Raw genomic sequence first — 13,145 nt, forward strand, 5'->3', positions numbered from 1 at the left:
TGATTTCCTTTAAACTTTCCTAATGTTTGGTGACAATAAGAAGTTCTGTCCTGGCCAAAGACAATAGCAATTTTCTTTTTGCATACATAAAAGAGATACAGGAAGACTGATTTTATTCCTTTCCTCCAAAGATCCAAGATATGTGGTTCTTCCTTTTGTCAAAGCTATGTATGCACCTAGAAAACTTAGGACACAAAGTCAGAAGTCTTGACCCTAACAGAGGCTGGGAACCCTCGCTGCACTTCACCAGTCCCTTCAGAAATGAAAATTAAATCTTGGGAGCTTAGAAGAAGCCCTGCCAAACTGCCTATACCTAAATCAAGAACAATTTTTATTAGAAATCATTGTACTCAAATAACTCAATATCACTGTAGTCAAATAACTCAATATAGTTAAGTTTTACATTAAAAAAAATCTGATTCACAAGGTTGGCAATCAAGCAAGTATTTTGTTGGCTGCCAGTCAACCAGTTATTGACAGAGAGAGGGGATCTGGTGTAGGTATATGCTTGTTTAAAGTGTTTGACATAATGAAGGAAGTTCTTTTCTGAATCCTATCAGTGTAATGCTTTGCTACAGCAACCCTGTAACTTTACAGGAGGTTAATTTATTGAATTGTACCCTACTTGAGCCTAAGTGAGGTATAATGTGCCCTGCTATTCAGCAAGTTTCAGTATTTAAGATGTGTTCAAAGACCATATAATATTTAAACTCCTCCTTTAGATAAGTGCATGTGCTACAATAAGATATGGGTGAACTACTACATATGTTATGGTTATGACTGTATATCTGTAGGAAGAACTGAAATGATATGGGGAATTAACATGCAGTTATCCTCCAAGTTCTCCAAAGCAGTTGCTTATAATGGTTTTTCTAGTCACTTTGGGAGGAAGGAGAATATATTTTTTTTCCTTCATCTTTCTTCATGTGAAATTCTGAATTACTTGGTTTTATACTTTTATATATGGGTGCAAAGAAAATTAAAGCTGACATAAATTGTGTTGATTTTTTTTTATAAGTGATAGATCCAATATGTATATTAAAAAAGCATTAAGATGAAAATATAAATAATTTTTTAACCTATTGATACATCTAGGAAACAGGTTCTTATGTAAAGTTTGACTTCTGCTTTATGCATGACATGCCTTTTTTTGCACTGGTAAAACATGTTTGTTTCTTTACCTGAACTCAGTGCCATTCAGACATTGCTGTTGTAGTTTCAAAGTCATGCTTCATTTTTTTTAGTGCTCCCCACCCCACTTTATCTGTGTAGATTGAATTTCTTTGTCCCAGGGAAATTATGCTCCACTCATGTAGCTGGATGGTAACAACTGAACTCAATGCTGATTTAGAGACAACTGCTTTGCAAGTTTCTATACTATTTCAATAATAGCACAATCACTGAGAAAACTCCTTCTTTTAATTTCCTCCATACTGTTTCTTCCTTCAGTGAGCAGTACACCGAAGTAAGTTGTCATATATTCTGCAGAGAGTATATAGATGCAACTGTCAGTTATTTAGACCAAGGTTATTTTTGAGTCTCATGGGAAAGACTTGTGGAAGTACCAGAGCTGCCACTAACACTTAATTGGAAAGCTTTTTCTCTCATTTTCAGATACCCAAGTATAATAGCGATTGGAGAAAACTGGCAGTAATGTCTTTTGTCACCACAGGGAAGAACAATGGTGTCAATTTAATGAAATTTTTTCCTGTCCTGAAAGTGTCACATCACCTTAAGCTTGGTTTGATCCCCCTAGTGAGGCTCTAATTTTAATGCTAATGCTGATAATTTAGAGAAGATTTTTCTGCAGCACACAGAATGTGTTAAGTGCATTGTGATCTGTATGCAGAAAATCAGTCTATATGTGGTTGTGATGTCACCTATCTCAGTGCATAGATTTGACTACTTGCTTGCTTTTTGCCACAAAAATATTGGTGCAATGGGGTGTAAGAGAGGATGGTGCTGCAACAGCAGAGGAGGAAGAAAAGTCAGCACTTAGGAGAATGGGAGGTTTTCTTAACACAACTCAGTGTTTTGGAACTAGTTGTCCATGTGGTTTGAAATTATATCATGCTTTCATTAATACGGGCTTAGAATTAATTAATTTGGTTGCCTACCTTATTTAGATTTAGTTTTCACATTGTAGTTTGCTACAGAGTTGACTTCAATGAAAGTGACCTATAATTTTCAATAGGAAGATTGATCAGTAGGAATAGATTTCCCTTCCACCCCCTGGTTAAAGCACCTACCATATAATGAAAGTATGACAGCTGGAACACACTTGTGAATCTTTCATGTAAAGTTAGAGCGCGAAGGAGTTATTTTCAGATATTACCTTCTGTGCTGTAAGTTTAATTATAACCTAAGATTCTGCAAAATATTATTAATGATACAATGTAGTTCTATCGTAGGGCTTGGTTAGTTAGCAAATCACAGTTGAACCTTGTTCATTAACTTAATATGGTTTAAATCTCACCTCATCTTACCCCATGTCAGAATGGTGTGAGATCCTTTAATCAGTTTCTTGAAGTTACACTCTTGTTTATTGATCTGTTGAAGTCAGCACAAAACACAGAGCTGTACTTTTGGCCAGCTAAGTTAGGACTCTTAAGAAGTTAACAAATCATTAAAAGCTATTTCCAGCTATATTGCGTTTGTCACTACTACTGAGCCTATTTTTTTCTGGAAACCATTAAATGTATTGGTTAAGTTAAAAACCTCCAGTGAAACAAGAACTCACTAAAGAAAGCAGCCTTGTTTAATTTTCTTATTAATTTGTATTACTTAAGTAATTTGAGAATTGATAACAGAATGTTTGAGTGATTTATGGCTTGAAAAAAAGACCAACATTTCCCTCCTTGAAAATGGAAATTGGCTTGTCAGACATTTAGATGAATGATCAATCGATAGGATTTTAATAAGGAGGAGGTTTAAAATTGACTGAAGGTGGCTTTTGTTTAAAGGTGATTTGGTATGTGCAAATTACTAAACTCTCCCTGGAGAGGATTTTCAAAGGCAATAACAGGCACTGATTTTCTTTGTTTATTCCATTCTCTTTCTGTTCCCCTTGCCAGGGATTTCAGTACTTACTTCTCCATTGTGTCTTTGAAATCTCCCTGCCTGCTTTTCGGGTCCTGTGAATTATTCTACTTATTTGCATTTACAACTATTAGTTTTAACTGTTATTTTTCTCCAGTAAGCATGTTGTCTGCATAAACTTACTTATTTTCAGCATAAGTTCATGTTAGGCATAGGGGCTTGGAAAGTCCCATTAAAATCCTGCCTTTTGGTTTTCTGTTGGAAAATCTAGTGTAATGGGCTTGGTGATAGAAAACTGGTTCTACTGGCAATTATGGTCACCTGGGTTGGTTTGTGTTCTCCATTAATGAAGTCTGTATTGGACTTTCTGAAGGTGAGGTAACTAAAGTTAGATTAAACAAGCTCCATTCTTTGTGCAGTCTTAATTACATAGGTATATAAGTTGTAGATCCATGCCAAATGTGTTAAAAGAATAAACAGTAAATAGCACACCCACACAGATTCTGGTTGTCACTACTTCCTCACAGTATTTTCTTCTCCACTTAGGTTTCTTATCCTGATTTCAGTCTGTTTTCTTAGCTCTTCCTATCACTTACTCTTTCCCAAGCTTTCTGTCCTAGTGACTTAGGGGCTAGCTTTATGTTCCAGTCTCACTTTTATACCCAATCTTAGGTTTTTTCCCCCTCAGCACTCTGTAAGCAAGTGCATACAGGTGCCACAATTCCACAAGAGGTTCTAATTGTACGTAGACTTCTTTTCAGAAGTTATGATGAGAAGAACACACTGATCGCTCCCAAAAGAAGCAAAGTTCAAGTTTCTTCCCCAAAGTAGAGGTTACCAAAAGCTTTTAAAGTGAAAAATTCACCGCTTTACTCATGCACATGTTTTTTTCCTTTTTTATTAACACAAAAAAGTAATGATTGTGTCTCTTCTTCATTGAAATGACTGGGACCAGAATGGAGATAATTTTTATTTATTTTTCTCTTTCTTGTCTTTGGCTTTATCTATAAAGTTACTATGAAACTGCAAATTTGGCAGTCTTAAGAAACTGAAAAGTGTAATTGAGAGAGTCAGAATAGTGATGCATACCTCACTACAAACCCTAACGGTAATTAGTATTTTGCTTGTGAATTTTGTGTGTGATTAGCATTTTGCTGTACATATAGTCTCTGCAAGAGAAATTTCAAATATAAGGACTTAGTCCATCTGCTTCTGAATGTGTGAACATGCTCAAAATCTCTTTGAGCAAGCTGGTGTATCAGTGCTGTTGGCTTTCCGATGAAAAATGCGTACTGTATTTACCCGCTATACAGCAAGTTCCACCAGAGGCTACTAAACAGATCTCAGAATTGAAGAGAAAAGACTGAGAGGTTGAATTCGCAATAGAGATGACAATTCCTGACAGGGAGCTATCACAGATACTTTTGCAGCCAATTCTGATCTTTGGAAAGGTTCTGCTTCATGCAGTCAGCTGTTGAAGCCAATGTAATCTGGGCAGAAAGGACAATGTTCATTCACAGAGTGTAAAGCCAGAAGATAGAATTAGCTGATTTAATCTGACCCTCTGCAGTTCTTGGGCCGCTATGTTTCACTAAGATATTGCTCTATTTAGCCCAGTAGCCTTTCCTTGGTGGAAATGTATCATCAAGTCAAAATTAACATTTTTCTGGAAGACAGACAAAAATGGCAAATACACTGTTTCACCAGGTAGCTTGATCCAAAGCTAGGTGGCTTTCTTGATGAATTTGTTGATTTCTTCTTGAGTTCCTCTAGCTTTATCTTCCAGCAAGCAGTTCTTGATATACCTCCTGGTGGTACTTCAAAGTGCCCTTCTTACAAAGAATACTTTCTTTTCGTGAATGTTCCATGCTGGGGATGTTGATTGTTACCTACCAAAAGGATCTACAAAAAAATGCAACAGCCAGGTGTTAAACCAAACTGAGAGAACTACTGAAATACAGAAGTACAGATTTAAAAAAAAAAACCAAAACACTCAACCAAAAAACCAAAAAAGGATAAATTACCTTTTTTGCAACTGAAAAAACCCCACCCCTTACCAGTGAAAGAATGGCTAAGAAAACTTCTAGATTTAACTAGATTAAAAACCAAAGAAACACACACCAGACCCCCAATATAATTAAACAAACAAACAAAAAAACTAAAAAAAGAGAAATCTGTCCAAGAATTACTAACTTACCTTAATAAAAGCAAAGCATTTGTAAAGTCAGAACTAGATGACTAGACGTTTGCTGCTCATGCATTCATGCAAGTAGAATCTTTATTCATTTTCCAAAACATAAATTTTTCTTGTTGCAAAGATTTTCAAAGTAATCGAGAAACGCTGAAGAGTTCAGGTATACATTATTAACATATTCTAGGGATTTTTATATGTAGTACTTTCTTACTTCTGCACAGCTCACACACATAACTCTTAAAGTTCCTGATTTGTCCTCCGAATCCATGATCCAAAAGAATGATATAAATTTAACAAAGAGGCATCGTGATACTTCTAATGTTTGCAAAAACAGTTACTCTGGCAAACCAAAAAATAATTAAATAATTGTACTACTTGTATGAGAGAGGCCGAAAATTACTGGAGGTTTTGTTTTGTTTGTTTGTTTGTTTGTTTGTTTTAAATTACAAGTTTGAAAAGAGGATGTGACATAATATAACTCCTTGAAAGGATAAAATCGAGGTCTCTTTTGACCTCTTCTACCTACTATGAAAGAATAAGAGAAATCCGTAAATAGTGTATTATGACATGGTCGAGTGTGACACCTAGAGGCCATATGTTTAGGATCCCTGAAGAATAACTTTTTTCCAGCTGCAAGTTTTGCACAGCTTATTTAATTTTGGACTTAAGGACTGGAGTTGCCAGATTTTGAGAGACAAAGTATACTGCAACACATGAATTTTTTTTTTCAGATTGTTGATGTTTAGGATATTTCTTGTGGCTCCCCTGACTAGGCTCCCTAGCATTGATATGAAGAAAAATAATAGACCATTACTGAGTGTGGTGAGGAGTGCTCAGTGCTCTGCAGCAAAGCCTAAAAGAGCCCTGTACAGCTTATTCCAGCCTGAAGTTCTCAAAATCTAATACAATTCTTGCAAGTCCCATCCCAACAGAATCCTTGCATCTGTAGTAAATTATATGCAGGAAAATCATGCTCTCACAAAATGCAGAGCTAAAAGTTTTGGCCCATGAGTTTATGTAAGGGAATAAAGAGTACAAAAGCTTTTTTGAGCTTTTATGTGGGTTATTTAGATCATAGATCTTGCAAAACAAATGTACATGTAAGGGAACACACCACACCTTCCTAACTTCTCTAAAACTTAGGGGTGCAACCATACCACTGCATCCCATACAGGGAATATATATCCAAGGGCATCCTAATATGGTGACTGAACCAGATCAGTATGTTACAAATTTAGAGTGCATTTCAGAAATATGTGCTACTGTATTATCCAATGGGTATTGGCTCTAATAAACTCATTATAACTCTAGAGCTTTTTTCAGGCAGTAGTCGACTTATTCGTCTTTGGCAGCACGTGCCATTTTTGTACCTAAGTGAAGGGAAAAAGTCTTGGCAATAAATCAAAATGAGCAGCATTCAGATGAGGAGGACTGAATTTTCTACACAAGAAAGAAAACATTTTTCATTCTTTAGAATTTGGGTGATTTTTGTGGTATTCTAGTACTCATGCAGCACAGATAGTTTAGTGGGGTACAGTTGTAGCTTGTAAAACATCATCTATAAGAGAGGACTGAAACTTCTCTAAAGATTTCTGGCTTAACCAGACTGTGAAATTGAAGGTGGACAAAAGTCATGCTGCGAACACCTCTTCATTGAGTATTGTTGGCTGTAGAAACAAATGTGCCATATATAGGTTGTACTCTCTGCACACTCTTTGACTTTACTGTGTGTAGAAATACAACATACTCAGGATAGAAGATGATGTGATCCTGAAGCTTTTATTCATGGCATTTCATAAACAGAGAAGGGTGCTACTGTGGGACTGCCTGCTAGCAAAGGAATACCAGCAGGGTGATTCGGTTTGGTAGGCAGCATTTCATACCCAGTGGCTAAGAAATTTATATACTGTTCTCATTTCTTTTTCTGCTAAACAAAAGGTATTGCATGTTTGTTTTGTCATCCTCTACCTGTTTAATGCTAGGAAACATGAAAAAAGTAATTCCAATATTTCATGGCCAACTCTACCTCATTTTCATAAAGGTCTTTGAGGTTAGTCATATTTTTTCTAGAAAACAAAAGGGTGCTATCTTGTCAATCACTTGTGCGAGCAGTTTACAGAGTCCACATAGCTGCTGTGCCTCAAATGAATGATTGTATCCGAATAAGTCTACTGAGACTGATATGCTGGTGCTCCAAGGTACAGCACTGACACCATTATGTTAGTTGCACAGATGCTAATGTCGATGGTAGTTTATTTCTATGCTTTGTCTAGAGGTTTCTTCTCAGAATTACTTAACCATTTCTTTGGGAATGTCTAAGCCATAAGCAACTGATAAATTATGATCATTAGGTATGGATTAGGTACGTATATAGGTATGTATGGGTTGCCAGCGTGGGCTGGAAATAATAGTTGCACTGTTAACTGGGAGGGAGGTCCCATGTTCACTGTAGCAAGTAGGAAGAGGGTAAGAGCGCATTGGATACACTGGGGTGGAAAAGGCTAATAGCAGCTCTCCAGGTAAGGCATGCTGATAGCAGCCGGAGCCTGCAATCAGGATATATTGCCTCTTGGGTCATAGAATCATAGAATCATTTTGGTTGGAAAAGACCTTCAAGATCATCGAGTCCAACCATTAACCATGCCCACTAAACCATGCCCTGGAGTACCCTGTCCACTCGCTTTTTGAATACCTCCAGGGATGGTGACTCAACCACTTCCCTGGGCAGCCCATTCCAATGTTTGACAACCCTCTCAGTAAAAAAATTTTTCCTAATATCTAACCTAAATCTCCCTTGCCTCAACTTGAGGCCATTTCCTCTTGTCCTATCTCCAGACACCTGACAGAAGAGACCAGCACCCACCTCACTACAACCCCCTTTCAGGTAGTTGTAGAGAGCGATAAGGTCTCCCCTCAGCCTCCTCTTTTCTAGACTGAACAACCCCAGATCCCTCAGCCGCTCCTCATAAGACTTGTGCTCAAGGCCCCTCACCAACTTGGTTGCCCTTCTCTGGACACGCTGTAGCAGCTCAATGTCTTTCCTGTAGTGAGGGGCCCAAAACTGAACACAGTACTCGAGGTGCGGCCTCACCAGTGCCGAGTACAGGGGAACAACCACCTCCCTGTTCCTGCTGGCCACACTATTTCTGATACAGGCCAGGATGCCATTGGCCTTCTTGGCCACCTGGGCACACTGCTGGCTCATATTCAGCTGGCTGTCAACCAGCATGCCCAGGTCTTTCTCTGCTGGGCAGCTTTCCAGCCACTCTTCCCCAAGCCTGTAGCGCTGCATGGGGTTGCCGTGACCGAAGTGCAGGACCTGGCACTTGGCCTTGTTAAACTTCATACAATTGGCCTTGGCCCATCGATCCAGCCTGTCCAGATCTCTCTGTAGAGCCTCCCTACCCTCAAGCAGATCGACCCTGCTTCCCAACTTGGTGTCGTCTGCAAACTTGCTGAGGGTGCACTCAATCCCCTCATCCAAATCATCAATAAAGATATTAAACAGAACAGGGCCCAACACCGAGCCCTGGGGAACACCACTTGTGACCCGAAGTTTAACAACTCCTGCAGTTAGGTTGGTGTGGGTGTGTCTGTCTGCAGGCATCAGCCTACTCTTTGGCCTGTAGTTTCACTGGCCTTTCCCTGCCCTGATTAATAGAAGATGAGTGTATGTGCTGCAGAAGTGATCTAGTGTTTGCCAAAACTAGCTCTTCAGGAATCCTTATTTTTTTCCAGACATACAAATACATTTGCATAATAAATATTCCCTCCGTTCTGTCTCTTTGACATATTTCTGAACAGTTTTAAATGCATCATAGCTTCTTACCAAAAAAAAGGTGAAATTATTCTTTCACAGTTCATTGACTTTTGACAGAAAAAATGGTACAACCATAAAAAGTAGTGTGAAATTATTTTATTTTAATAATCTCTATTTTAGTGAAGTTTTAAAAGTATGTGGTCCTATAGTTGCATAAAGATAAGAAAATATTTGAGTGTTTGTGTATGTGTGCTCACTCTCTCTCATGATACTGCTTTGTTCTGCTGTCAAAAACCACTTTGATTCATTGTGCCAGCTACATGGATGATCTGTTCCCCAATGATGTTTCTGGATGGTCTGAGTCACGTACAAAATATTTTCAGAGGCTTTCTTTACACGTTCATAAAATTTCTAGGTAGAAGCCATTGTATTTAATAACTCTGAAAAGGGTGCCTTTTCCCCTAGTCACTCTATAAACTTGACTTTTCCCCTGGTGCATAAGTCCAGCTAAAAACCCAACATTTTTACTCTTAATTTTTCAAAGGAATGTGTAAGTTATATATGTTTCATTTTAACTGTGCAAGTCAATAAAGCTATTGCCACAGATTGCCTGCTGATCTTAAAACTTTTTTAAGCCCTTAGATTCCTAGTCTTACTTTTATAAATTATGAAGCTGACATTATTTTTATTAGGTCAAATATTCTCAAGTCCCTCTAAGCAGCCTGTAAACTAATGTGCATGTGACTAACTTAACCCCAAATTTACCTGTGAAATTGCTATAGTTCTATAAACTCAGAGAGCATTTTGATTTAAAGCAGTATTCTGTCTAGTCCAACAAAGCAAAGGCTGAAGGGGTTTCCATGCTTCCTAAAGTGAATACAGCATGATGAAGCAAAGTGAATAAAATGTATTTCCAGAAGTGCTTTAGCTGAGGGTACAAGTTTTGCATCAGGATGCTATAAATTTGTTAAGATCATGGCTTTCTGTGTATCCCTTATCAACCTATAATCTCCTGATTGTTGCCTGTTTTTCAACAGCTGAGGAACAGTAATCCACACTTGCTTATCTCTCTTAATCACAGCCTCACAGTGCTAGAGCTCCCTGAGCCTTTAATTCCCTCTTAGAGGCGTAACAGAGTGGAAAGTAAACAAAGACGAATTTGCAACCTTCAACATTGCTAATTTGCTCTGATGTCAGAATATTTAAACAGGCAAGGACTTGGGAATTATTTGATCACGGCTGATTTTAATCTAATGCATGTGAAAAGGCTGAGTCTGGGAAGGTTGTGCAAAATGACAGGCGTCCCAAGAGAGGTCGACTGAAGGTTTCTTCTTTAAACAACAATAGCTCCATCATTTTCAAACTCTGGATCCTGTATTCTTACCGTGTATTTTTGTAGTTGTTTGCATTTTTAATGAATTTTTTTGAATATGATAGCAGTTTTCTTGAAAATTCCTCATTTTCTTCCCAGTTTATAGATGTCCGAAACCCGATCTTTAGGCTTGTTATTGCATCTGTTCACTGGGTAGTGCGTGGGAGAGATAAAGATCCCTATTTAAAAAGCTTTGTCTCTCCGCGTTTTTGTATCATCATGACAGCCTAATGTATCCTGAATACTTTCATATGTAAAACTCAGTGTATGTTTTAAAAATGATTGATAACTTGATCTTAAAATTATTTTAAATTACACAGTTGACATTTATGCATGTATATATGTGTACATACTTGCTGGATAGAAAAGGATGTTATCTTGCATTATATATTACATGCACACTTCATCTACCACAGAGGTGATGTGCCTACACATACATACACGTTATCATATAGATATATTCATCTGTCCTCACAGCAGATAGCTATATGTTATTACCTGAAACAGATTTGATAAATATGCGATGCAAGTTAGTGGGTTTTTTCTTTTTTCTTGTTTTCTGCATTTTCTTCCCTTTCCCCTCCTAAGGTCTTAATTGTCTATTTAATGCGTGCGTAATCACTTACTTTTTGTTGTTTACAAAATAGTTAATGCAGCATACATATTATTATCAGGAGAAATGTCTGATGCTCTCTTAATTAATATATATAATTCTGATTATATCTGTTCTAGTTGTGTGACTTGTGTTTCTGAAGCATGTCTGATGATTTCTTCTTTTCTTCTTAGTATGTATCATTTGGGATATTCCAGGGAGAGACGTGTCTGGGAAGCCAGCCTTTTGCAGTCACTCTCTGTGTCGAAATTACAGCACTGGGCTATTTGTGTTTCTACTCATCCCTGTTTCTCTCTGTCTCTCACTCTCTCCAGCTGGTGTAAATGACTGCTGCTGCCTCCCAGAGCAAGATAACCTGCTCAGTCAGCTGGAGCCCCCTGCGGACAGCTGTCTTGCTTTTAGCTGATGGAAAACTGCTACTAACCGCTGAATGGAAGAGCGTGGAGCAGCAACCATACTAGCAGCAGCAGCTGCCGCCGCCGCTGCAGCAGCAAGAGCGAGCAAGGACTCTATTGTTCCCTGGTGTTAAACAGTTTTTCCTTTTCAACTGCCATGCACAGCAGCGGAAGAGAGGTTTCCAATCCCCTTCTCCCTGTGAAGAAATTCTGAAGAGGGGAATATTATTTGAAGAACGTTTCGTGGTCGTGCTGCGGATTTTGGAGGTGGCAGCAGGCTGCTGGAGGCATGGGGTTGAGAGAAGGGAGCGCTGCTTTCTGCCGTGGTCCAGGGGTTTCTGCCGTGCCAGCCCAGTGCGTGCGAGTTCTCGTGCTTCTGCTGCTGGGAATCTGGGACGCTCGTGCACAAAGTCAATTTCAAACTTCGTCAGTGTATCTGTGGAAGACTGGTAAGTAAGGATGCTATGTTAATGCAACAGCAGCGTTACGTATTTTTTGTTGCAAGTAATAACCTCTTTGTGTGCTTTGTGTATGCAGAGAGAAAAAGTTAAATGTAAATTACTAATGTTTACTTGCAGGATTATAAGGGAAAAAAAATTAGGTCATCTTCCAGGATTCCACCAGCCAAGCAAATATGGCAATTAAAACCGCATATTTGTGACTCTGTGGCACTGTTACTGGGATCTCTTATGTATTTTTTGGTGTCTTCTGAGGTTTTTCATTTTGTTTAGTAGCTCTGTGTTGTATGTAAACAGCAAAGGTCAGCGCATTAGCACCTGTCCACAATGGGAAGGAACATTTGTTACAACTGGAGTCAGCAATGTTAACAGTGCTCTAAAAATATTGACTTTTCACAAAGAAAGATGTAATTCAGCATGTCTAATCTTTGTGCTCTGTGCTGACAGGGAATATATTCAGCGTGGTAATTGATGGGGAGTTGGGTTTGTTAAATTTAGGTTTGTTGCACAGTATATAGGACCCGTGAAAGCTAATGATGGATTAGGTGAAATAATCCAAGGGATGCCAGATCTCATAACCAAAGAGCTAAAGGCAAACAGGCTATGTGGATTCAGCACCACACTAGATAGATAATTTCCTCTACTTTGATACTAATGAGTTACGTGTCTGTTTTAAAGATTGCATAGTCATAACAGTGTTCCAACCTTAACTTTGTATTAAAAATCAGTGGGGAATTTTCCTGTGTCTATTAATATATTACATTAATTCAGAATTTTAGCACTGATGAATATGTGCATTTTAGTTGCCTAATACAGTTTTAGTTCTTATGTAAGTAGAGTCAAAGTCTCCTTTAGGAAATTTAAAAATTTCAAGCCAGTAAATATTTCACAGGGGCTTTGACAGTTGGCTTTCTTCCCTGTATGTTGTCAGGAATAAAACAATCCCCAAAGTAGCATTTTTGTTTAAAAACTGCTTTTCCATCAAAGGATTATATAGTAGTAAGAGAAAGTGCAAATTAATCATTTGTCTGAAAAACAACTTTGAGAAGATAGTCTTTTCCCTGGATGGAGGGCCCCAGCCTTCTGCCACAGAAGCAGATCAATTTACAATTACAGTGATATCCTGAATTTTTTAAGAGGCTCCATCTATCCAGCAGCTCAAGGAGGAGATTAAAAGGAAATTCATTTAAACAAGAAGACAAGCTTTCCAATAACACTAGAAAGAGAAATCTGAAGAAGGGAAAATCCTTTGCAACTTTCACTTCTGACTGAAAGATGGGTTGCACGATGACAGTGACCCATTTTTTTTCTTTT

At 38.2% G+C, this 13,145-nt stretch overlaps 1 protein-coding gene across 1 annotated transcript in view; it reads left to right on the top strand.

Moving 5' to 3' along the window:
• THSD7A (thrombospondin type 1 domain containing 7A) overlaps positions 1–13,145 on the top strand; it is a 290,245-nt gene that overhangs the window by 66,360 nt on the left and 210,740 nt on the right. The window contains exon 3 of the mRNA XM_052801303.1: positions 11,293–11,822. Coding sequence (XP_052657263.1) covers positions 11,663–11,822 — 160 coding nt within the window. The 5' untranslated portion in view covers positions 11,293–11,662. The remainder of the gene's footprint in view (positions 1–11,292; positions 11,823–13,145) is intronic.

This window comes from Harpia harpyja, chromosome 1 (genome assembly GCF_026419915.1).
Source record: "Harpia harpyja isolate bHarHar1 chromosome 1, bHarHar1 primary haplotype, whole genome shotgun sequence".
In the NCBI taxonomy this organism is placed as follows: Eukaryota; Metazoa; Chordata; class Aves; order Accipitriformes; family Accipitridae; genus Harpia; species Harpia harpyja.